General features: G+C 53.5%; 1 protein-coding gene across 2 annotated transcripts; it reads left to right on the top strand.

Moving 5' to 3' along the window:
• The first annotated feature begins 2,951 nt into the window (after positions 1-2,951).
• FOSL2 (FOS like 2, AP-1 transcription factor subunit) lies at positions 2,952-25,767 on the top strand. Of its 2 annotated transcripts, none has more exons than XM_010991266.3 (4): positions 2,952-3,879; positions 13,674-13,925; positions 18,456-18,563; positions 20,990-25,767. In XM_010991266.3, the coding sequence occupies exons 1-4, from the start codon at positions 3,778-3,780 to the stop codon at positions 21,509-21,511; spliced, it is 984 nt and encodes a 327-aa protein (XP_010989568.1). In that variant the 5' UTR covers positions 2,952-3,777; the 3' UTR covers positions 21,512-25,767. The 2 variants fall into 2 exon arrangements, with proteins under 2 accessions (XP_010989568.1, XP_031322649.1); XM_031466789.2 differs by lacking the exon at positions 2,952-3,879 and adding an exon at positions 5,037-5,846.
• Positions 25,768-25,982: the final 215 nt, after the last annotated feature.

Here is a 25,982-nt window from a genome sequence, read left to right as displayed (position 1 = left end):
TAATACCCACCTCAAATGTTTGTTGGGAGGATTGCATGAGACAATCCTTTATTCAGCCTGGTGCCTCACTATTGGTAAGTGCTCAATAAAGGCTGGCCCCTATTCTTAGCATGTTATGCCAGGGAGCCAGAGGATCCTTTCTAACTGGGTGATCCTGGAATGACTGATTCCCCACGGAGGGGCAATGAACGGGGCTTGGAGGCTAAATACTCTCAGTTTGGCATTCACAGGCCGAGGCACCAGCCGGACCCGGGGTACCAGGGCACCAGCTTCGCCGGCCTGGCGCTCGCTCGGGGACTGAAAGGTGAAGGCGGGGTGAGGAACGCAGGCCTCCCGGCGGGCAGAGGGAGCCAGCACGAGTTCTGGAGCAGGGGAAGGCCGGGATCAAAGCGCTCCGAAGCAAGCCGGGGCGCACCAAAGAGAGGCTAGCGACTTGCATCAGCACAGATTCCGTGATGCTCTGCAGACGTCTCAGGGCTGCTGGGCTTTACGGGAACCCACAAGAAAGGAAAGGGCTGGGGAAGAGGCAGGGCGGGGGCGTGCGAGGGCGCAAGGGTGCTCTCGCCCGCCCGCGCGCTCCCGGCGGCGCCTGCCCCGGCTTGGGCGCGCCCGGGACAGCGGAGGCCACGGAGGAAGCTCCGGCTCCCTTTCCCCCTCCTTCTTTCCCCCCAAATTACTGGAAGGACTGTGTGGGAGAGACCCAGAAGCACCCGGATTTTCAAGCGCGGGGTGGGGGAGGGGAGGGCCGGGCAGCCGCTGCTGCTCAAAGATAAACTAAAAGTGCGTCTGTTCGCGCAGCTTCTACACACGGCTGTTCCCGGGAGGGCCCTGGACGCTGCGGCCGCGCGTCCCTTTGCAGCCCCCCAAGATCTCGCTAAGGGCCCGTGTGGCCCGGGGGGGACGCAGAGGCGAGTGAGAAAGTGTCACGATTTCTTCTCCTCTGTTTCCCCCCCAACCGTCCCCACCCCCAGTTTTCTGGGTTTTGCCGCTGCTGCTGGGGAAAGGGCTGATCGGTTTTGCGTCAAAGGACTGCATTTACTCAGTCCTGCTGGGAGAGGCGCGTAAACACACCCAGGCAGGCAGGACGCAGGGATGAAAAAAAAAAAAAAAAAAAAGACAACAAAACCCCAGGCCCCTGCGCCGGGTGCACGCACCCGCCTGCCCCACACCTCTCGACCCAGCCGGGGAGTTGGGGACTCTGCCCGGCAGGCGGCGGCGGAGGTTTCGAGGAGTCTGGCTAGCCTTGCCTCTCCGCGCGTGTCCTTGGGGATGGAGCTCAGGACAGAATGTGTTTTATAGCTGTAAACAATGACCCCGAGTATTGTTTGGGATTACCGTATCTTGGGGCCATTGGGGCGGCCAGATGCCGCCAGCCGTCCCGGAAACGCCAGCGCTTTATATAGAGACCCGGGAAAGCTTCGAGTTCCCGGCTGTATTTTTCTTTCCTAGCAACACCCCCACTTTACAGATAAGGAAACTGAGGATCGAAACTGTGATGTGCTACAGTGCACAGCACTTCAGTCTTCACACATCTTCCCATTGGGTCCTCACTAGGACCCTGTGGGGGTACATACGGTGCCACTCAAGAGTTGGGTAAACCGAGAGTAAGGCAGAGCCTGGACCAGAACCCAGTTTCCTTGACTCCTGGTACAACGCTCCTGTGGATCACCGCTGCAGAAGGTTCCAGAGATGACTAGTGCCTAAGAAGGTCCTGTCTCAATCCCTTCGTTTTAGAGGAAGAAGCTGAAGCCCAGAGAGGTTAAGGGACTCGCCCAAAGTCTCACAGCTCGTAAACAGCACAGCCCGGCGTTTGTACTCCAAGGCCTGTGCTCTTTACCCCGCGCCTCGCCCCGCCCCGCCCACGAGGCGGGAGAACCTGAGTCCGGACTACCTGTTCCCTGAACTTCGCTCCAAAACAGCTGAAGACAATGTTGGGGCACACCCTCTCCCGGGTCTCCCTCTCCCCCCACCCCCTTTTTTTTGGTTTGTTTCCAAATTCGTAACAGTCCAGTTTGCTTTTAAAGCTCGATTATTCCTATTAGATGCGTCCTAATTGCCTGGTTTAGAAGGTGGCCGGAATGTCTTGACTGGTTAATTTCGTCAAGTCTACTCTAACAAATTAATTGCAGGGCCGAAAAAAGGGGGGTGGGGCGGGAAGCAGTGGGCACCCAGCCACCGAGGGGAAAATAGGCAGGCCCGCCCCGCCTGGCGGCGCCGCGCCCCGCCAAGGCTCGGCCGCAGGGAGGCGCGGGTACCCTGCGCGCCCAGGGCGCCCGCTGCTCCCGGCGGCGCCGCGGAGGGCGCCGACGACCGCGCGCGGCCGCTCCCTCCCTGCGAGCAGCTCTGCGCGCCCGGCTCCCGGCCTCGCGGTGGCGCCGCACTGAACCGCTGGTCTCGCTCTTTAGGACTTTATTTTCTAAAACACGGCTCCGAGGCCCGCGCGGCCGCTTTTGGGGGCCCCGCCCCGCGCCCCTTCCCAGGGCGGTAGAGAAGGGGGGAGGCCGTGGAGAGCTCGGGAGCCGGCGAGGGAATCCCTCTCCCTCCACGTCACCCGAATGCGAGGGAACCCGCACTCGCGTCTTCTAACGCAAATGACCATCTTTGGCAACATGTGCCAGTGGAACAGACCAAGGGCGCAGGGCCTGGAGGGGGTGGGTGGGCGAGCGTGGGGAAGAGCCAGGGTGCCTCAGCTCCCCCAAACTATGCCCGCGGTCCGCTCCCACCCCCGCCACCGCCTTCCTTCCTCGCGCCGGGTGTGTGGCTGGCGTCAGCGCGGCCGGGAGCCGGGGCAGGGAGGGGAGCGCTGCGCCGCGCCCGCCTCCTCCCGCGCCTCTTCCTCCTCCCCCTCCTCCTCCTCGGCCTTCTCCTCCCGCCTCCCCGCGCGCTCCTCCCTGCAAGGTGGAGTCTGGGGTTGACGTGAGGTACAGGGGCTGGAGAATAAAGAGTGTGGAGTTGAACTCGTGCCATTGTAGTGACTCATCTCGGGCAGAGCGCTGGGTCTCCGAGCGAACCAGCGAGCAAGCAAGCGGCGCTCGGCGGGGACTGAGAGAGGGAGAGAGAGAGGCGCGGACGGGCGAGGCGGGCCCGTCCGGGAGCGGGCGCCGGGGAAGGGGTGCAGGTCTGGGCGCCGGAGCCGCGGCACGCGGAGCGGGACCGCGTCCCTCTCCGCGCCGGCTCGGCTGAAACCACACGGGGCGCGAGCCGGGCGCAGGCTGCCTTCTTCTCCTAGTCAACTGTCCGAGCCGCTCGAAACTCCGGCGACGAGTCGGCCACAGGAAGTTTATTCTCAGCTCCTTTTCTAAAAGGAGGAAATAGAAGTTTCTCCAAGCGGGCAGCCTTTCTTTTCGCCCCCACTCTTTTTTTTTTTTTTTTTTGCCCTGAAATCGGGGCCCCCTAGACCTGCAGGCTTGACTCGCCGGGCTACTATTCTTTTTTAATTTCCATTTTTTGATTGAGCCGGCGGTCCCGCTGGGCTCCGATTGCGCGCGGGGGCAGGAGGGCGCGCTCGGGGGAGGGACCGAGGGACGTGCGGACTTTTTAGAGGGAGGGACCGGGTGGACAACTGGTCCCGCGGCGCTCATAGAGCAGGAAAGAAGTTCAGCGCTCGGCGCTCGGGGGTCACTGTTCCCGGGGTGTCGCCGCCGAGCGAGAGAAGCCCGGGAGCGAAGACTAGAGGCGCGGCCGGCAGGGAGCGAGAGCGCAGCAGCCGGTGCGCGGCCGCGGCGAGGGCGGGGGAAGAAAAACACCCTGTTTCCTCTCGGGCCCCCACCGCGGATCATGTACCAGGATTATCCCGGGAACTTTGACACCTCGTCCCGGGGCAGCAGCGGCTCTCCTGCGCACGCCGAGTCCTACTCCAGCGGCGGCGGCGGCCAGCAGGTAGGTGCGGGTCCCGGGTGCACCTGGCGGCGCGGGCGGACCCCTGCCTTCCTCTAGCGCCACTGCTTCTTTTGCTTTCTTTTCCCTTTCTTGGCTTGGCGAGAAAATTCCTACGGGCCACCATTGTAAGTTCTGGATTTTCGTCTTGTCCTACCCACCCCTCCTTTCGCTCCCCCCTTGACCCCAGCCAACACTTTTTTTTTTTAAACTGGAGCGGCGAGTGGGCGGAAGAGCCGGCAAACCCCATATTTCACACTACGTCTTATCCAACCAAGCTCCGGGAATTGCAGGCCCCCTGCCCAGGAACCTGTACCTCCTTTCCCAGGAATTCTCATCCATTCTCTCTCAGTGGTGTACCAAAAAAAAAAAAAAATCTTTGCACCCACGGGCTTATCCCGACGTCCAGGGACCTTATTCCTGCGAAAAAGCCCTCTTCTCTTCCTCCGTTCTCCATAGGACTTAGTTAATTTCTAAAAGAGGTTGGGGACTCGGAAACATGGTTGGGGTTCTTCATGTAATCCGGAGGGAGGGCGAGGGTTGTCGCTCTGGGAATCAGGTGCGAAGGTCAGGAAGGAGGAGGTCAGCCTTGATTGGCTCGGGCTGCGTCTATGTGCCCGGCGCCCATCCATCTCCTGTTAGGGTCGGAGAAGGAGCCTGCACTGCCACCAGAAGGGGCGCCTCGGGGGTCTGGGAGTACCTCGGGTGAAGACGCCTGCAGAGAGAAGGGGGTGGTGGAGAGACCTCGCTTAGGCTCCTGGGTGGTTCTGGAAGCCGAAAAACAACTTGTTTCTAAAGCAGGCGGACTGGTTTGCACTGGAGGGATTGTGCGTTCGATCTGTGCGTCTATAAATACCAGAATAAATACCAGAACGGTGCTGCTGGGTTGGTGCTGCTCATGAGTTGGTTGGTGGGCCTACCCTCTGCAGCAGCAGCACCCCTCTCCCCCAACCCCAGGCTCCTGTGGGAGCTGGCTTAACAAACGAGGAGGCTAGAACCTGAAGCCCGCCTGGATCAGGCTCTGCGCAGTCTCTAGCCAAGTTAGCCACAGCAAGAGTTGCTCTGGTAAGGCCGTGGCCTTGGCCTCTAGAAACCCGCCAACCAGGAGGGGCTGGGGTGGGCTTATGGGGAGGGGGACCCTGATGGAAAATAAAATGGAAACACGGCTCTCTTTGATATCTGAAGAGGGGTATCTTGTTCTAAAGTGGCTCCCCGTACCTGGTGAGCCCTCAGAATGGCTTTTCCGTCTTCCCTCTACCTGCCCTGGTGTCCCCATAAGCACCTACCGTAGAGAACCTAGGCTGTGCATTGAGAATGCAGTCAGGGCACCCTTCATAATGAGCACCAAGGTGATGAGTTTCAAATCTTGTCCCAAAGTGTTTGACTTCATTTGCTTTCCAGCCCCACTGGTGGTTTGTATTGAATCCAAGTATCATTAGGCAACGGGTTGGAGTCATTTATGCCCATTCCCTCACTCTCCAATTCACCAGCCCCCTAAATGTCCCTCTCCTCCTCTCCAAATCAGGAAGGGATCTTTTGATTTCTCATCTGCTCCTTTGGCTGTGGTTTCTGTGGCAGTCATCATTGAAACGTTAACAACCTCGCCGCCTGGCTTTGCTCAGACCCTGGAGCCTGGATGGGAAGTCAGACCGGACATCAGTGCCCCGATTGAATAATCTGTGTCACTAGGGCTTTGAGCCCAGGATGTGAGCAGAGGCAATTCCCTGTTTTGGAAGAAAATCAGACAGGAAACCAGTGCTAGGAAGAAGGAAGAGAACTCAGTCCAGCAGAGTGTAATGGGGCCTCATTACCGAAGCAAAAAGCAGCTGTTGGCTAATTCCTAGCATGCTGTAACACATGAGGATTTTGCAATTAGTAATAACTGGTGCAACGGGGTTCTTGTATATACGCCTGCCTATTCGTCCCAGCAGCTTGAGTGAGGCACCTTTCAAACCAGAGGGATTGGCAAGGTAATGCCGCTTTGGACAAGTTTTTCAGCCTGTCCACTCCTGAGGGAGGGGGTAGTGGGAGAAGGAGGGGGTGGTGGAGGAGGAGGGGAGGGTTTTTCCATCAGCTCTCTGACTTTGAGCAGAGCTGTCCTGTGGTCCTAAGGACTGATGTGAGAAGCTTTTGTTACTTCACAAGTCTGTGCTAGGACCCCACCCGGGCTCAAGGTAACTTTATTACATGCCAGATAAAACCTGTAATCACTTTACTGCTCTTAGATTCCTTTATGGGGAGACTTTCCTGGAAGTTAGTGATGGGCTGTCCTCCTTTTTTGGCATCTCAGGGGACCAGTCAGTGTAAGAGGGTTCTCTGGTTTTACCTTGGGTGAGTGAATATTGTTTTTTCCTGCTCTCTTTGTTTGTGGGGTCTAATATTCCTAGGGGTTTGCTGCTGTTTACTCAACCTAGAACTTTCTTCTCCTCTCTCTTTCTTCATGAAGCTTGATCTTAACACACGGCCATAAGTTCCAGTGACTTGGGGGTCAGGGAGGGGGGGCAGGTAACTCTTTGTTAAAACCTCTGTTCTTGTATATGGCAGGAACTTGAAGCATGAAAAATATTTCCTGTTCCAGTTGTAGTGTTAATCTCAAAGGTTGGCCATTGGTGATTCTGATTTGTCACGAATAGTTACACACACCTCCCCCTCCTGGCTGCTGCTTTTTGTTGTTGTTGTTTTCTGTCTCTCCTAACTTTCCTAGGAAAACACCTCCCAGATATATGCCCTGCCTGGCTGCTCCGCTCTTACGGTTTCAAGCCCTGAGCATTACGCAATCCAGCCAGTTACACAAACATAGGTCATTTCATAACTTGTTTTCATCAGCTGGGCCCCCTTTTAATGAAAAAAAACAAAACAAAAACAAGACCCAGAACCTCTCCAAGGCTGCCATTTTGTCTGTTCCTCAGATAACTAGTGAAAATAAATCAAGGAGGATAGTTCCTTTTTGGGACCAAGGAATACCAGACTAGGTCTCTTCTTTGGCAGCCATCCTTTTCCAACACACACACAGACACACACACACACACACACACAAAATTCCCCAGAGTGAACTTTTGCCAACTATACCAGGCTGGGACATTCCTCACATCAAAGAACTTTTACCAGAAATGACTGTGATTCCCAAGTCAGCCCCAATCATACCTCTCTAGTGCCCCCTACAGGACATCCTTAGAAGGACTGTCTGGGGAATGTATTTTTCCAGCCCCAGAGAGTGTTAACTTGGTGAGTTTTCGGAATTCTTAGGATTTTTTTCCTTTTAATTCAGAACAAATAAATGTCATATATTTAACAGTGGTTAACTAGGAGCTGCTTGACTTCACAATGCCGTTTCTTTTCTAATTTTGTTTTGTTCTAAATAAAATCTGGTTGAAAAAGTAGTGCTTTTTTTCTTTCCCTGTTTCAATATCTGTCTGTTCATTGCCAGCACAATGTCTTCAGATTCACAAGGCTTATATTCTTGATGTTGTTTGTATTAGGACACTGGGAATTGTTCGGGGAGGTGGTCTTCAGAGCTGGTGGGAAGGTGGGAGGTGTATATTAAGGGTCTCGTGTTTTTTGTTTTTTTTCTCCCTTGATTTTACAGATGTAGATTAGGATCAAACAAAATGTTATCCCAGGAATTTGTCTGTTCCGCTGATTCTTGATGGTGGAAGTCAGTGTCACTTTTTCATCAAAGTGGATGGGGTGAAACAGCAGTCATGCATTGTCTGAGTGGCAGCTGAATTTTCCTATCCAAACCCCTGAGTGCATTTCCATTATTTTATTTCTGCCTGCCTTATTATTCTAGGTGAGTGCAAAGTTAGGAGCCTCAATTTTTTTTCTTTTCTTTCTCAATACAAACACACCAGCTCTTCTACATCCAAATCACTGTTGTCCCCTTTGTAATTGTTCCTTGAGGAAACTAAATGCTTATTTGAATGCTGTGGCTATTAGTCAGACTCAGGAAGGTTTTACAACGCCCCCTCTTTGGAATTGCCTTCAGCAAATTTTTTTGAAAACCCTCTTTCCTAACACATCTTTGTCCTTTGAGGATGAATTTGATGTTTGGGAGTTATCCAAAGATCTGACATATAAGGAACCCAGTCTGGTGTATGAGGTCTGGGTGATCTGACTGGGCGCAAAGCAGTGCAACCCCAAGTCCTGTTGGTTTCAAGACAAGGCGTACCAAAGCAGGCACCTTGGCCAGCTATACCTTAGATTTTTTTTCCTTCTGTTAAACGGGAATAAAGACACTGACTTTGAGAATTCAGGAGGCTGTATTTCCAGTCTATTTGTTGAAAGAAAGAAAAAAAAATCACGTCATTACTTTGTGGAGTTGTCTCATCCGTGCTGTAGGTGGTATCTTTTGACGGTCACAACATTTCAAAATGATGGCAGCTGCCCTGATGGAGGCAAATATATCTGTTCCAAACCCCACTTGGTAACTCTACCCTTCTTCGACTCACTGGGCTGGAGAGGGGAGTTGTAAGATCCCTCTTGTCCAGGACTCTCTCTCACCCTGTCCCGTGGCAGTGACTGGGCCATGCTCGCCTACTGTGGTCGTGGAGAAGATGACACGGTATGCCCTTCCCATGGAGTGCAAAGCTGTCCAAGGATTGGTGGGGTGCAAAAGGGGTCCACAGAAGAGTGGAGCAAATTCCCCTGTGCTTTGGAGTGGAGTTCCTGGCCAAAAGAAAGCTGGGAGAAAAGAGACTGGGGAACCTGGCAGATAATTCCATATCAGTCACCTTCTTTTCCTTGCTTTTTTCTTTTCTTCCTTCTTGTTCTTCATCTTGGCCATTAGGCGAAGGAGGATAACGTGGTTCTTTCAAGTGAAACTGACAGGAGGCACACTACCTGAGATACTGTTTGGATACTGTAAAATTGGGGGAAATCATGAGTTATTCGTGACCATTTCCATTGTGATGTAAGTAGCTTTCCTCAGATAGGAATGAAAGGTCAAAGTGATGTCCAGTGCAGAATCTGTGGAGATTGGTTGAATTCCCTATGGAAAGCTTTGGAGAACATCCCAAGTTTGGTAAAAAATATAGAGCATTTGAATCAAACTGGACTGCAACAGGAGGCTTCTGGGGCATTTGAGGCAGCATTTGCCCTTAAGCTCCCTCTCCTCTTGCCCTGAGCCAGTCTCCTGGGATGTTGGAATTTTTCTTTTTCCTGTGCTGGGAACCTAAAAAAGGGGGTTCTTAAGAGAAAGAACCCAGTCTCTTCCCAGACGTGCATAATCATTCCTGCCTGCCTGCTGAGACAGGTCACAGGTATTCATGGAGTTCATGGCTCGAGTGCTTGGTGCCCTGGTCAAGAATCAATCTGATGGAGAAATGCCTGGCTGGGGGGACGCACCCAGAACACCAGCCCTGACTTCCACCATTTCTGCCCAGCCCCGGAGTTTCTGGGATAAGCCCTGCCCTGTCCATACCTGTAGGAAATGGGAACCTATACCCTACTTCCTAGATCTTTCTGTAAAAGGATGTGGTTGTGACGCTTATTTCTGAATCCAAGGCCCTATAGAATTCAGAAAGGTCATTCTCCCAAATTAGCGGCTGCTGGGCTGCAGGGACCTCTCTGCCCTGATGAAATGGGGTGGCCCTCGGGGCCCTGTGTTCTGAGCTGTCTGTCTCATAGGTGGTGGGAGGACACACATACTTACTGAGCGGCCCCACAGCTCCCTTAAATTCAGGGTGCTTCAGGATAAGGAGGTTCTGCTGCCCAAAGACCCACAACAAGGCTTATAAAGCATCAAACTCCAGTTTCAGGGTCCGGAGATCCAAGCTGACTGGTGAGAGTCCATCCTTGAGTCCCTGGGTTAGAGGGACCATTCTGATTTTTGGCTTTCTCATTTCCTCTTTATTCTTTTCTTCCCAACCTGAGCATAAGAGATGAGAACGATCCTCCAGGACAGGGGGTCACCAAACTATGGCCCAAGTGTTTTTGTAAACAAGGCTTAAGAGAGTGCAGGCACGCCTGTTTGTTTACACATCGTCTGTGGCCACACTCACGCTACAATGGCTGAGCTGAGTAGTTGCAACAGAGACCTTATGGCCTGCAAAGTCTAAAATACTTACTATCTGGCCTTTTACAGTAAAAGTTTGCCAAAATCTGCTCTAGGAGGTCAGGGCCAATTTGTCCTTTTATAGGCATTCTTGCCCACCCAGAAGTCAACAGGATGACACAGTTAAACAAAGCATTTGTGGAAGCTCTGCCAGGCTGGATACCACACAGCCATCCAACATAGCATCTTCGATCCTGTCCCTGGAGGAGGAGCTTCCAAGGGGGCTGGAGAGCCCCGGGGGAGTCAAGTAGGTCCCCGGTTACCTCCTGTAGCCCCCGACACCCAGTACTCACCTGGTGCCACAGCAGGGGTCAAATTGCCCAATGCCTGCAGCTGGGAAACCCTATGTTGGTTTCTGTTCAGTGTCAACCCGTTTGTAGAGAACCATGATTTGTCCCCAACACGACATTTGACTGATTCTTGGGTCTGTTGACAGAGAAGAATGCCAGCCTCACTCCTGGGACCACAAACTCCTAGGCTCACCTTTTCTGTCCCACCCCAGTGTCACTTTCTGAAAAATACCTTTGGAGTTGAGACAAGACCCATCTGTCAGATTTCAAACTTTTGTCTGTGTCTCCAAGAGGCTCCTCTTGGAGACAAAAGCCTTCTTTATCAGAGCCCCCATCCCCTGTGGGGACAGGACATTGTTTTCCTTGAAGTTTAGAGCCAGTGTGTTATCCAGATGGCTTTACCTCCCTCTGAAACACGTTGTACACGCATTTAGAGGCAGTCATTACCTACTGCCTTGTTTTTATTGCTGTCTTGTTTTGTCTAGACCAAGCCATTGCTGCAAGGAATCTGGCTGATGGCCGGGAAAGCAGCACATTCTGTAGACCTGCCATCACAGAGCAAGGGAACTGGAGGGCCCCGGGGAGGGGCTGAGAGTCAGCTACTTAGTCCTAAGAGATCTTAGTCTCTAAGCTTTGCCTCAGGTTTTTTGCTGCTTACCTCCTCTAGCCTGAGACCAGAGCTCTCGCTCTCTTGCTCTCTTTTTTTTTAGTGGAATGAGGAGTGAATTTCTTGGGTGCTTTCCTAAAAGGAAAGCTGACAGTTCCCCAACAGAAGTAGAGGGTGACATTAAACCATTGCACTGGATGCCTTGGTGTCCTTCAAACCCAGAACCTGACCTGGGGAAAGAAACAGGATAAAAATGTTGGGTGCTTCCCAGGAATGGGAAGCTGGTGATTCTCCCTGGAGCCATCCCATGCAGAGTACACAGATACTTACTGTGGTGATCCCTGATGGTGGTGGTGGTGGTGGTGGTGATGATGATGACGATGCCACCTTCCACTCACTTACAGCATTTCTCAACCCTGGCTGCATGTTCAAATCTCCTCAGGTGTTTTTAAAATTTACCTCGGAACCCCACCCCAAAGCAGTGATTTTGGAACTCTAATAGCGAGGCTGGCTTTGGTATCGGCAATTTTAAAATGCTCCTCAGAATATTCTGCTGTGCAGCCAGGGTTGAGAACGACTGGTATGATTTTATAGCCTGTGATTACAAGCAGCTTTTTATTTAATCCTCATGATTATGCAGTGAGTTTGGTGTTAGTATCCCCCTTTCCAGACAAGGAAACTGAGTCCTCAGGGATTCACTGTGGCTTCAGATCCAGGTCCCCTGACTCAGACTACCTCCCGCCCTCCTTCCTGATCCAGCAGCCCAAGGGAAACACAGCTGCCTGGGCCTTTGCGCTTCTGCACACACTCAGCTGCTCACGTGTTCTCAGTCCTCCGCCTCCTCACAGCCAGCCCTGGTTGTCCGTTTTCTTCCCCTTGAAGATCTTTTCCCACTTGGATCCTTCTGTGTTCACTGCACCCGGCCCTCCTTCACATGTGCACACTCACATACACCTGCTGCTCTTCAGTCAGCTCCTGATAAAAAGCCCAATTGTCTGCCTTGGGAGGCGACTTGGAATCCATTCATTGCACTGGGCATTGCTATTCATGGACTCCCAGAACCCCTTGTGCTGGTAGAATCCCAGAATCCCAGAATCCATTGCACGGAGTAGTTCTCTTCCTCGAATACCCTTGGCCTGTTGCCCCAGGGCACTGGGAGGTAGGGCAGCCACATTCCACCACCCAGACTGGGTCAGGCAGCTGGCAAGCGAGTGAGCAAGGAAGGGTCCCCAGCTCCCTCAGCCACAGTGAAGTACTCTAAGCTTCACTTTATTTGCACAAAAGAACCCAGATGTCATCACCAGGGGCAAAGACGTGGTGGCAGCTGCCGTCGCTGCGGGTGCTTCTAGTCCTGGTTGGTCTGATTGGGCCAGAATAGGGGGGATGCTGTCACAGCCATGCTGATGTCAATAGGATTTCATCTGGGATCACATGGACCTGGGGGACCTCCTGGGTGAGAGACCCCTTGGCTGGGATGACACTGACGCTCCTTCTGAGAGCAGTAGGGGTGGATGCCAGCACTTGGGGCTGGACTTCGAGGCAGGAAGCAGCAGCGCTACAGAAGCTTGCGTGGTGCTGTGTTCGAGAGATCTGGCCTCTTTGTCAGGCTGAACTGGGTTTGAATCTTGCCCCCACTGCTAACTAGAACGTGGCCTTGGGTAAGTTACTTAATCTCTCTAAGCCTAAATTTCTGCCTTTAAAATGGAGATAATGGTAGTTCTTACCTCAGAGGGAGAATTAATGGGCTAATCTAGGATAAACACTGCATGGCACTGGTCATTTAGTGAGTGCTCAGGAGGTGCTGGTTATTATTGCTGTCATCGTTCCCCACCTCCGGCTCAGGGCAGAAAGGATTTGCAGAGCCTTTCTGTAGACACAGGAACCGCCCGAGGCTGAGGGTCCTATAAGGGGAGCGCTCCCCCTGAAGCTGGAGGTGGGGGAGGCTTCCTCGCCTCCCTCTTCCTCGCTTTCCAGGAGCTGCCCTGCAGGGAGGGCAAGCCCACTGCTGATGGCCGCTGCCCGTTTTAGCTTTTGTACTCTGTCATCATCTTATATGTTAAATAGCATGTTCCAGAGAGCTCTGCAACGTGGTCTGGGCAGAAATTAAGCAACAGGGAGAAAACTCTGAGCTAGCAGCACCACGGTTTCCCACAGACATGCCTGGGAGCCGAGACCGGCGTGTAAATAGGTAGAGAGACACACAGTGCGTCTGTCCCAGGTGTGATGCGGGTGAAGGTCCAGAACGGACAGCGAGGGGACTTCTGGCAGCAGACGCCACCACTTTTGAGTCTCATGGATTAGAGGACATCTTTTCACGGACCTGGTCTCCCCCTGATAGGGTCACAGCCCCATCCGGAACCTGTTTGAAAAAAAGTAACAAAAGCAGGCATAAGCTTCCTGGTCATTTTGTCACTCTGAAGCAGTTGGTGTGCAAATCTCCTTAAGGGATCCTAAGCTGGTACCTTGGGGGATAATTGCCAGGTGACCCAGAGGCTTGGGAGGTCCAGGTGAGAGGCCTACCCTCCTACAGAGGTGGGCTTAGCTGGCTTGGAGGGCTGCAGAGAGGGCCTACTGAGTGTGAGCTGCTGGGACCCACATCTGGCCTAGAAGTCACTGGGGATGTGACCACATCCTTGCTGAGCCAGTTGAGTGTGGAGTTCCTAGGACCTCAGTCAGGGATGGATCTGACATGAGTGTCCCAGGAATAGTTAAGATCCCCTTGATTCTTGGCTGTGCAGGAAGCCCGCCCAGGATCCTGATCTTGGTCCCCCAGGTACTGACCCTACTTTCTGCTTGTCTTGTTCTGTTGTATTTATTGGGCTCAAACCTATTTTTCTCCTCATTTCAGAAATTCCGGGTAGATATGCCTGGCTCAGGCAGTGCCTTCATCCCCACCATCAACGCCATCACGACCAGCCAGGACCTGCAGTGGATGGTGCAGCCCACGGTGATCACCTCCATGTCCAACCCATACCCCCGCTCGCACCCCTACAGCCCCATTCCGGGCCTGGCCTCTGTACCCGGACATATGGCCCTCCCAAGACCCGGCGTGATCAAGACCATTGGCACCACCGTGGGCCGTAGGAGGAGAGATGAGCAGGTACTGTTCAGAGCAGGAGCCACGTCAGTGGGTTTCAGGGCCTTGTAACGCAGAGTGTTTTTCTGAAGACTGGAGGGGAGCAGGGGTCAATGTTCTGGGAACACTGGGGAGGAGAGAGAGCTGGGAACCAGGAACACATGGCCTTCATCACTGGAGGCAGAGCTGGAGACCTGCGAGTCAGGCCTGGCTCTGTCATCTCCTCCATGTCCCTTAGAATCTCTGAGTCTCAGTTTCCTCAGCTGCAATATGGAGATGGTGTCCTGCTGGCCAGGACTTGCTGTCGCTCGAAGAGATCATGGTGGAAAAGCACGTAGTGAGTGGTGAGGCGTCAGCTTGTGGGCAGGACTTTTAGGACCTGTCTACAGTGGTGTCCTCTGATCCTTGGCAGAGGGGCCACAGGACGAGCAGCCAAGGAACCTTGGCCGGGAACTTTTTTGGGTTAGTCCTTAACTGTCTCCCAGTATTTGGTGCAGACAAGACACCCAGTGGTCCTAAAGAGGCCCGCTCTAGGTCGGCACTGCCCAAAGTATTTCCATACACCCCCCCACCCCCACCCCTGCAACACTGATGTCCCAGGCCTCCAACTCAAGACAGGAACCCATTTCAAGTGCCTAGAAATTCTAGAAGTGCAGGGACTCTGGGTCTTTGGAGTCTGGGGTGGTAGAGAGGGGAGGTCAGATATCATCAGCCTTTTTTTTCCTCAAGGAGTTCAGCTTTGAGCGGGAGTCAGCCTGGCTGGGAAGGATGCTGGGAAGGGGCGGGGCCTCTGCCCTCTGGGCAGCATCTACTCAACACTCAAAAGGCCTGTCGTCTGTATTAACAGTGAGCCAGGGCAGCAATGGCCCCCTGATTCCCAAAAGAGAAATCAGAATCATGCATAATTCTAGAAAGGAGGGAATGAACCTTTAAAGAGCCCCATCTGCCCCCCTTCACAGATGACATAGCCAAGGCCTGGGCACAGCTATCTGGGGCCACTTGGCAAGGGAGTGGGGAAGTGTGGCCTAGAACCAGTCCCCGGGACCCCCCATGCCATGCTCCATCTACCACACCATGTCACTGAGAGTCTGGGAAGGGACAAACTTTAGCAGTAGAATCTCTTTTTCAAATGAAATGTTAGCCTGGAGAATTATTTCAGTTACAGCTTTGGAACCCCTCCTCATCCCAGCTACTGACCACCTCCACTTGGGATCCCCAGACCCACATTGTTCCAATCCAAGGACCTGCCAAACATGGTACCCAGTGGATAATTGTGGATCCAGTCCCCAGGATAGTTAGAATTACAAGGACTGCTTTCTGAGAAACTGGAAGCTTTCACAGGAGCCCTGTTCCTCTGAGGACAAAGCTGGGCCTTGTGTTTGCTACATGTTGGTTTCTTCTCTTAGGGGCGGGACCAGTGCAGGGGCAGCATGGGGAGGTGTGTGTAATAGATGTTACCAGACTCAGTTCCCAGTTGCTGTTGGGCTTCTGCTGCCGGGGCAAGTGGCCAGTATCCCCCTCACTGTTGCTTTTGGTACTTGTGGTTGTAAATATTGCAGTAGCCGTGATCCTAATGTCCTTTGTAATTGTGCTTCCTTTAGGGGGCCCAGGGAGCCAAGCTTGATAGTCACTGATGAGCTAGCTGGCTTCTCCCTGTATGCAAGGGACCCATGAGTGAGAGCCAGGCTTGTGAGAGACTCTTGGGTTAGCAGGTCAACAAAGCAAGATGTGCTCTTCATTCTTTTCTGGACCTAGCTCACACCAAATTTAGAAGTTTATATCTGGGAAAGACTTTGGAGACCAGCTCTTCTAATGTTCCCTCTGCACCCATTTTACAGACGAGGAAGCTAAGCCCAGAAAGGAGAAGGGCCCTGTCCAGGGTCACGCAGTGAGTTAGTAGCAGAGCCAGGACTGGAATCCACCTCCTTTGACCTTCAGCCCTGTGGTTTTCCCACCACACCACCTAGGCGTGCCCTAAAACAATCTGTCTGGAGAATTTCCTTCCTTTTTTGAGAGGGAAGGAGAGAACCAGTAGCATTTGATCCCATGTCGATTAGGAGTTCACACAATCATCCGGCAGCTTGGAGGAAGCCTTAGGGGCAGCATCCTAGAACTTCAGCCCTTTGGGTTCCTGGCCCTGGGGTCTATTCTATGAAACTTACTTCCGCCTTCCCAGCCTCCCCCAGGGGGAGGAGCCTGTTACCAGGAGCTGCCTGGTGCCTCACTGCTCTCCTCCTGAGCCTGCCCCGGAGGCTCCCTCTGAGGCCAGTGGTGGTGACTTGGTGGGGGCAGGGGAGGGTGTGTGTGGCTTGTGGGTGGGTATAGGTGGTGCTGACACACTTAAGCTGTAATCCTGTTGTCACTGCCTCTGAACACTTCCTATGGCAAGAGCTCCCACAGGTTGCCCTACACCTCAACAGATAGGGGGAGACTTTCTAGGGCAAGTGGGAGCCCAAACATGTCCAGAAGCAGCAAGGGGGAAGGGAAGCTGAAATGAACCAGGGCCAGGTCTCGGTCTTTTCTGCCCCTCATCAGTGAGGGACCAGGGTGGCTGGCTGGGCCTCAAGGGAAAGCTGATAGCTTTCCGTGGTGAGCCCTGAACCCGGGACTGTGGTGGGGCCGTGAGGCTCTCCTGAGAATGCTCTTGGGCTCAGGGTGAGATGGGTTCAGGAGCAGAAAGTGTTCAGGGCCTTGGCCAAGTGACCTTGTGATCTCAGCCCATAGCCGATCCCTGCAGAGAACAGGGCACCTGAGTCTGTGGACTGTGAGTCTCCAGTTAATTTGGATTCTTTCAGGACTCAGAAAAAACATCAGAGAGAAGACCTGTGAATCGCATCTTCTTTCTAGCACTTTCTAGCTGAGAGAGGACTCAAACTGCCTCTCATCTGATCATCGCAGAAACCTTGTGGAAGGCAGGGCAGGTCCTACTAATCCCATTTTAGAAATGGGGAATCTGAGGCCCAGAAGGTTCAGTGATTTTTCCACATTCACCCAGTCTGTGTTTGGTTCCCAGGCTGCCTGACACCTCTCAGAGGAGAGACTGTAGAGTCGTTGGCTTTTCTGGGGAGGCAGAGGACAGGGCTTGAGGAGGAGAGCGGAGCCAGGACTCCAGTGCGAAATTCTAAGACCAGGTCTTTGGAAGGGGCCTGAAGACTAACATGGATGTTACCAGATGGATGGGTTCAGGCTCAGTGCTCCCACCTGGAGGCTGCTGCGGAGGGCAGGTGGGGGTGAGGGGTTCAGCGATGCTATGCTCTGCTTTGCTGTTGGGACATCACAGCGATACACCTGAAGGGCTGCTGCCGGGAGTGTCCTGGGGACTCTGGCCTGGGCCCAGTCAGGGGAGCGGCTCCCTCCCTCACAGGGTGGCTGGCGATCAAGGCAGCATCTATCCTTGGGGCAGCTTCTCTCTTGCCCCTCCCAAAAGTGGCTTCAGCCTTTTCCCTATGTGTCTGTCAAGGACACAGGTCTTATTCCCTCAGAATCTTCTAAGCCCCTGGCACTGCCCTTGGCACACAGGAGGTGTGCTGTAGTGTCTGTTAACTGAATGGGGTGCTCTTTCCTTTTGAACTGCTCCCTGTCTTGGCCCACAGCCATCTCCTCACATCACCTCTGCCTGCGCGGGGCTGGGTAGCCATTCCCTGGAGGGGCTCTGTGCAAATGGCATCAGCCCTGCTTAGAGGAGCAGAGGAGCTCTTGCCCTCTGGCCTGAGTCACAGCCCCCTACTCAGCCTCACTGTAAGGAGCTAGATTGTAAACTCTGTAGGGGGAGTTTTGTTCATTTGGTTTGCTGACAAATCTTTAATCCTTCAAGCCGTGCCTGGCATGTGCTTGTTGGTTGAATGAGTGGGTGTGGTGGGCACCTGCTGAACCTCCGGGCTCCTGTCCTTCTGTGGGTCCTGTCCAGCCCAGCACTGTGCCAGGCACCCTGGTGAGTCCTTGGGCTTGAACAATGAGGAGCCGGCACGCTGGGGCTGGCAGAGGAAGTTGGGAGTGGAGTGGCATCCCCAGCACTCCCTCTGGCAACAGAACATTCCCCCCTGGGTTGTTCTCACTCTGGGCCCAGCTACTTAATCAAATGGGGATAATGAGGCTTGCAGCGCAGGCAGGGTGATGGGGAGGAGTAATTAGCCAGAGTTTGGAGGAAGCTGCTTAAGTGGGCAGGGCCTGGCCCAGCTGGCACTAGGGGACTCTCTGGGGGAAGCAGCCAGCTCATCCTCTTGGGCCTTGGCACCGAATCAGGGCTGACATGACACACGCTACCGTCGTGCCTGGGCTGGCGAGCCCCTGACCATGGCTGCCCTGTTTTCTCCTCAAACCTGTGACATCACCTTCTGGGGATTCGGCTCCAGGTGCCCTCCCCGGCATCCAGACAGCAGTGAGCTGCATGTTCTGGGACCTCTGAGCCCAGCCACACTCCTCTGCCTTCCTCCCTCCCCTCCTCAGTCCCAGAGGGCTTCTTCCCCTACTTAAAATGCAGTTAAAAACCAAAAAGCTGGTGAACCATGTACTGGAGCCTAACCGCCTAACCGTGATCCTCGACCTTGGCTCTAGCTGTCCCCTGAAGAGGAAGAGAAGCGTCGAATCCGGAGGGAGAGGAACAAGCTGGCGGCAGCCAAGTGCAGGAACCGTCGCCGGGAGCTGACAGAGAAGCTGCAGGCGGTGAGGAGCTCTGACGGGTGGGAGCACTTGTGGGGGGCCCAGAGCAGGAACCCCAGGGCTCCTGGCCCTCCCCACTCCTTGCCCCTAGGGTCTAATGTATGAGTCAGTGGAGACAAACATTCCTTCCTTTCACCCCTGAGTTAGCACGGCCCTGATTAACAAGGGACTTAGGGGAGGGGGCTGGCCTTCAGCAACAGCCCGGGCCCAGAGGGAGAGACCTGGAAGGGCTTCTTGGGCCTGAGTGGTCCCTGCACTGAGGCCAGCTGGGCCTCCCGGGTGAGGGATGGCAGAGGGTGTCCGCATTGCCAGGCCTGGGCAGGGCAGGCCCAGACCTGCCCCCTCCAGGGCTACTTCCCAAGGTTCCAGCCACCCCCATGCCTGCCGCCAGCATGAGCGGCCCAGCCTTGCTTCAGAAATTTAGTTTGGGCAGCGAGGAGACCTGCTGTCTGAGCCCCTTCACCTCTGCAGGGTCTTCTGCTCTCTGGGTCTCTTGGGGATGGCTTACATTCAGCTGAATTGTACTATCTTGGGGTTTTCTCGTAACCTCCATGCACAGGAGCATTCCCCGCCTCTGCTATGAGCCTGAAGCTGTCACCTTGGTACCTCACGCTGCCCTCGTGAGTCATTCTCCCCTGCTGCCTAATTGCCCACACCTGGGGGCTCATGGCTCTGCCCTTCCCTCTCGAAAGCTTGACCTGACCAACGTCACGTAAGTCCCTCCAGAGCCCAGCCCTACAGGGGGGCCGTCTGCCATGCGGAGGAAGCCCAAAGCCAGGAGTAACTCTCCTGGGTGGAATGTTTTCAAAGTGAGGAGGTGAGGGAGACCCTGTTGGTGGTCCTTACAATGATTGGCCAGGATGGTGCTTTGGAAATCATAATTACCTGGCACATCCCATTACTTTATTTAATCCTCCCAGTTACCATCCACCTGCTTCTGTTTCCCTTTGTCCATCTGGAGCCCTCGCTCTTGGGTCTTGAGTGTGCACTGTGTGAATTCTGTGGTGCTGGTAGTAATGTCCCATGGAGGTGATAGAGTTGGGAAAGATGAGTGGGGGTTCTCGGACGCCAGGGGAGGTGGATCTGTTAGTGATCAGCACTCCATGGGAGATTCCCCCAGGAGAGCCCTCCACGCTGCGAACCCTTTGAGGAGCCACGCCCCCGGGTCTACCCAGGGTACTCCTCCCACCAGCCCAGAATAGCCTGCCCTCCGAGGCCCCTCTGCTTCCCTCGCTCAGAAGCCTCACACCCTACTCCCCCGCCTCCCCACGACCCAGCCACGCAGGCCCCTGAGCCACATCCTCCACAGGAAACCTCTCAGAAGCTCATGACGTTCATCAGACCCTTGAGACAGATGGAAACTTTTTTTCACTCCGGAATATGCTGTACTCTGCTTACCAGAGCTCTGGCCCGTGTCAGCTCATTCTTGAACAGGAATCTGTGTTAGGGAAAAGTGGGGACGAGGGCGGTGACACACTCCTTTTTGTCTTCCGTAACAACACCCTCCATGTGCCTTTGCTGTCTCTCCGGCTGACGTGAAAGGAGGGGTGAGGTTCTTCCAGTGGGTCCCTGCCGTCCTCACGTGCCTGCCCAGGCCATCAGGGGTCTCATCTGTTAAAGCATAGGGGCTGAACTGAATGTTCTCCCAGGTTCTGTGAGTCCTGAAACATGCTTTTTACTTAGAACAAAAAAGGGAAGAGGGGCACTGATGATCCGACTGGGATGGACTGAGCATTTCCTACAAGCTACACACCGTCCTAGGCGTGTGTGTGCAGACAGAAATCTCCACTGTTATGCAGCTTAGAGTTGAGTGTGTGTCCACGGGCGAGCTGGATGGGGGTGAGGAGGTCTGAGAAGGAGAGAGGCGTGGGGCGCATGCTGGGCTCCCTTCCCCCGCCAGATCTCACTATTACTCACCCTGCAGGGGTACCAGGGGGCCATCCTGGCCCCAAGACAGAAGAGCGTACTAGTGTATGGTTTCTGGTGTCAGATACATTGGGGTCAAATCTGGGCTACCCTGTCTGCTTGCTCTGTGACATGGGGCAAATTATTAAACGTCTTGGAAACTCAGTTTTCTTATCTGCCAAATGGGTTGCTGAAATACCCGCTTAAAAAGCTGCTAGATTGAATGAGATAATGCCTGTGAAATGCTTAACACGGTGCCTGGCACAAAGGAAGTGCTCAACCATGGAGGCCACAGTGGTTAATTCACCTTTCCTCTAAGCCAACTTCCCTCCTTTCTCAATCTGAAGCTTTGGGAATAAAAGGAATCTTGAACCTCCAGGTGGCTCAGAGGCAGTGGGGTATGAGCTGGCTGCCTTCATGGTCAGTCCTCTGAGGACATGGCTGGCTTTCCCTTTCTCACCGGGATTGGATGCCCCCTCCCCACCCCTGCCACTGTCCCTCACATGCCCCTCTTCCCACTGCAGGAGACGGAGGAGCTGGAGGAGGAGAAGTCAGGCCTGCAGAAGGAGATTGCCGAGCTGCAGAAGGAGAAGGAGAAGCTGGAGTTCATGCTGGTGGCCCACGGGCCTGTGTGCAAGATCAGCCCCGAGGAGCGCCGGTCTCCCCCAGCCTCCGGGCTGCAGCCCCTGCGCAGCGGGAGCAGCGGAGGAGTGGGTGCCGTGGTGGTGAAGCAGGAGCCCCCGGAAGAGGATAGCCCCTCGTCCTCGTCGGCAGGGCTGGACAAGTCCCAGCGCTCCGTGATCAAGCCCATCAGCATTGCTGGGGGCTTCTATGGGGAGGAGCCCTTGCACACCCCTATTGTGGTGACCTCCACTCCTGCCATCACTCCAGGCACCTCGAACCTCGTCTTCACCTACCCCAGCGTCCTGGAGCAGGAGTCGCCCGCTTCACCCTCCGAGTCCTGCTCCAAGGCCCACCGCAGAAGCAGTAGCAGTGGGGACCAGTCATCAGACTCCTTGAACTCCCCAACTCTGCTGGCTCTGTAACCCAGCTCCCAGAGGGGTCCTCGTCACTGCCTCCTTCCCAGGGACCAGCACCTTCTAGCACTCCAGGGCCGTGAGAGCAAGAGGGGGAACCTGCTGGAGAGCTTCCTGGCTCTGGGAGACCCAAGGGGATTTGGTGGTGAGGCGTTGGAGGACTTGGATGATCACCTGAAAGTCATGGGACCTCCTCCCTTGTTCATCTGGCAAAGCAAATCCTGTTTCTTGAAAAGCCTTGGAGAACTTCGTTTGGTGGACTCCGGCATCTCTCTGGCTTCTGAAGAGCTTGAAGCTGGTGTGGACCGTTCCTGTCCCTTTGTTACGACATGTCTCTGGAGTGATGGTGTCCTTCCCCGCCCCACCAAGCATGCTCAGTGCCTTTTGGTTTCACCTTCCCTCTATTTGCCCCTTCCTTCCCCCAGTGTCAATTTTACTTCCTCTTGGTTTTTATCAAATTCACCATGACATTTCATCTGGGTGGTCTGAATATTAAAGCTCTTCATTTCTGGAGATGGGGCAGCAAGTGACTCTTCTGCTGGGGCTGGCTTGTCCAGAAGGGGACAGTCAATGTGCAATACAGAACCTTCCCTCCCCTGAAACTCCCCAGCCCACCACCATCTCCAGAACCAGCAGCAGGGCTCCATGAGCTCTCACAGAGATGCTGCCATCACGGAGGCTTGGAGGACCCTCCCTCCCCATCCTCAGACATGGCCTTTGGAGGAGCGGCTTGGCCAGAAGACAGGGTATGAGTGAGACAGCTCGGGCACAGATTGGGTTTGCCAAACGCCTAATTACGAGGCGAGGAATAGTGCCAACAAGCCACAAGGGTGTCCTAGCCAGCTTCCCTTCACCCGGCATCTTGAGTAAGACGTCTCCTGTAATTACTGCCCTGCCATTCTGCCCCTGGACCCTTCTCTCCAGACCAAGGAGGCACCCCTAGGAACCTCACATCACTCCCAAGTCCCTGCAGGCTCCGCCCTCCCCCACCCTGCATCTCAGGGTGACGCCACCCATGGAGGTTTAATGAGCGTTGGCCTGGCCCCTCCCCAGATTGCTGCTGTGTGGCCCCTCCCCAGGCCTCAGAGGCGCCTCTGCTATGGATGGAAAGGCAGGGGGAGGAAGGAGGGAGGCAGCTGGAGTGGGGATCGCCTCGCAGCAGCCCCAGTACCTGCTTCTCGCCTCTCAGTGAGGTGCCAGGCCTTTTCTACCCTCTGTGGTCACCTGCTGCCTGATGGATCTAGTGCTTTCTCTCTTACACTCCCCTGCTGCCTCGTCCCCCTGTGCTCCTCAGGTCCGTCAGCCAGCTGTGAGCAGCTGGCCCAGAGCTGTCGCTGTGGCTTGCAGCTTATGCGCCATTCCTGGGGGCTGCTGAAATCAGAGATGAGATGTGTTGCTTCCCACTGCCAGCAAGCTGCCCCCTTCCCATGGCTTGGGGGGTGAGGAAGGGGGTCTTCCTGCCTCCCCAAGAGCACAGCTTGGCAGAGTTCAGCGTGGTCCCTGCCCCTCACCTCTCTGAGCCCTTTTCTCCCCAGGGCATAGCTCCCACCCATCTTCCAGGATTGGCCTCTGCTGGGCTAGTGCTCTGAGGGAGACCTCGCTGTTGTGGTTCATCTCTAGAGATCATCGTGTGATAACTTAAAAATATATGGATATTCTTTTAAATCAACCTAGTGGGGATTAAATCTCAAAGTTGGACTCAGGAGAGAGGGAGAAAGAGTGACACAGTTGCTCACCTGTTCCTTCAACAGCCAGGCCTCTCACTCTGGCTGTTGTTTAATGTCCATCATCCACTTACTGAGCACTAGCCACAGAATGGAACAGCTGTATGCCTGAAATATGCAGCCAGCTATGACTGGAAGTGACATGTGGAGGGACAGGGCACACAGAGAGAGGAGGCTGAAAGATAAAGGAAGGATCTGTTCCCAGATGCTTTAACGATGTTATTTCCCACATTCCTTGGCTGTGATGCTGCCCTCCCAGTTTCCCAGAGGTTCTGGGAGCAGCGCTCCTGTTAAGATTGGGCAGTTGGGTTTCTGGCTTCACATTAATCAAAGCAGCCAGGAGACAGGCGAAGAGAACGGGGATGCGCTCAGCTCTGAAAGGCTTAATCATCTCAAGTGGTGTTTGTGGCCAACTGGGAGCTATTTGCTTCTTTTTGCATAAATATATATATATATATATATATATATATATATATATATATATATATATATATTTCTTAAATGAAGCTGCTTTCTGGTGTTTTATTTCTCAAAATCCCTTTGTGCCCCTCTTTGCACTGATCCCAAGGCAGCTCCTGATCTGTGACTTGGGGCCAGGCTGTAATGCTCTTGAGATGGAGTTTGGCTTTCGTTCAGATTTCAGTTCTGTGTTGGCTTTGGGACCAGCAGAAAGCAAAAAATCCGGCTGCCCCGCAGGACTTTCGAGGCCTCCAAGCTGTGTTTCTATTCAGGACCCTCTGGCTTTGTTCTGGGAGGTAGTTTGGTTTCTCCAAAGCCAGAGGTTATCGGGGAAGGCTGAATATTCACACCTGACTCACAGTTACATGTCCTCAGTTACTTCTGGCTGGTTCTGCAAGTTCATGCCGGACACCAGGCCCGCCGCCTCCTCCCCCGTAGAGCTGGCTCAGGGAGCAGCTGCAGCGGGCCTTTGTGCCTGGGCTGGGAACCGCTGTGTTTTCCCCGTGTCCCCAGCCGTGAGGCAGCTGGTGCGGACTCCAGCTGGGCTGCAGGCAGCTCTGGGATGGCACAGGGCAGGCACTCCTTGACAGGCTGCTGTGAAACACACGGTCCCCTTGGCGCCCTGGCCGGCCTCTCTGGGACTAGTCCTCTTCCTGACCGGGTGGGTGGGATAGCTGCTGACACAGGAAAGAGGAGATCCCAGGTGAAGCTTAGGAAATCACCAGAGCCAACTCGGATTCACTGGGGAAGTTTTCGGAAAGAAATCGTTGTTCCGCTTGTGAGAAAGGCCTGGTGTGTCCACCATGGGCAGTCCCACAGCATCTCAAAGCCAAGGGCCGTCAGCGGCTGTTGCTTCCCTTTCTCAGGCTTTGGGGAAGGGAGTCTCCTCTGCTCCCGCTTGGCTCCATTTTAAGGAGGAGCTCAACATGGAGGCATTGGGTCTTTTCTCCCCCTTTCCTTGATGGACCAGTAGTGCTCCTTGCAATCTCACCTTTTAGCTTCCAGGTTGATTTCCTTCCCGGATCAGACATCCACGTGGCCTCTTTAAGAAGCAAAGAATAGCACCTACTATGTGCCGGGCCCTGCGTTAGGCACTTTTATACATATACCCTCTTTAGAATGAGACTAAGTGATGAGGACTTCCCTCATTAAAGGCTCCCATGTAAGGGATACACAAAAGCACTTGGAGGTGAGAAGGTCTTTCTCCAAAGATCCAAGGCAAGATTGCCTTTGGTCCGAGGTTTGTTCTCAAAGACCCACCCCTTACAATATCCTCCCATCTCTCAACTTCTTTGCCCTGGGATTTGCTCCTTTGCATTCTTCAGATGGTTGGAGGGGTAACCTGAGTCCTTATAGAATTTGTGGACCAATAGGATATGTGGTGTGTGTACCTTTCTTTCGAAAACTGAAGTAAAGGTATCTTGCTACTTTCTGCTTGTTGAGTCTTCTTGGCATTCATCTTAAAAGCCAGCATCTCACTATTTATTGACAAGTTCTGTGTGTGTGTGTGTGTGTGTGTGTGTGTGTGTGTACATTTCTAGGTGTTTCTAGGCCCATGTCCTCCTGCAGCTTTTAAAAAAGAAACCCAGTCATCCCACTACTAAATTGACACCTTCTCATGCTTCTAGTATTTTGGCCATACATCAACAGAGGGTTTTAATTTTCCAATGCTGACATGTTCAGGAGGAGCTGGGTCAAATTTTGAGCGGGGTATGGGAACAGGAGGCGGAGAAGAAATTGACGTTTATTTTATTATTTATTTTAAATGTTTACATCTTTGTGTTGTACCATGCCCAAATAGAAAAAGATAGCATTAAAATGCTCAGTTCCTCTCTCCCTCTCTTTCTTCTTTACAATTTTAAAAAAAATTTAGGCTAATGATGCTTTTTGTTTGTTTCTAAAATGATTTGTGACTTGTGCTGTATAAACTGTATAAAAAGGTTCTGTTTTTAAAGATGGACTGTCATTCCTTTGGGGACAGTAGTCACCAAGAAGTCTACATTGTAAGAGAACATAAGGAAAGATCCTGCCCTGTTCCTCAAAAATTGTTTTCTCTGTATGATTAAAAGTTTATTCCATTTATTTTAGTTTGTGGTTACTTGATGTCAAGGAAGAAAATTTTCACCTTTGTATAAAGAATAGGTATCAGGGTGTTTTTTCCTGCAGTGAGAGATGTATATATAGTATTTTGGTATATAGTGGACAATCATAAGCTTTGTGCATCTGTATTTGAGGTATGTCGATGATGTGGAGTAAAGACTGCTATAAAATCCTGAGGCAAAAAAAAAAAGTTGTAC

This window comes from Camelus dromedarius, chromosome 15 (genome assembly GCF_036321535.1).
Source record: "Camelus dromedarius isolate mCamDro1 chromosome 15, mCamDro1.pat, whole genome shotgun sequence".
Taxonomy (NCBI): domain Eukaryota; kingdom Metazoa; phylum Chordata; class Mammalia; order Artiodactyla; family Camelidae; genus Camelus; species Camelus dromedarius.
Note: the sequence above shows the minus strand (reverse complement) of the source record. Positions and strands in the feature narration are given on the sequence as shown.

Coding starts and splice junctions, on each gene's coding strand:
- FOSL2 (XM_010991266.3), top strand. CDS start 3,778: ATGTACCAGGATTATCCCGGGAACTTTGACACCTCGTCCCGGGGCAGC. Junction 3,880..13,673: donor GCGGCGGCGGCGGCCAGCAG/GTAGGTGCGGGT, acceptor TCCTCATTTCAG/AAATTCCGGGTAGATATGCC. Junction 18,564..20,989: donor TGACAGAGAAGCTGCAGGCG/GTGAGGAGCTCT, acceptor TTCCCACTGCAG/GAGACGGAGGAGCTGGAGGA.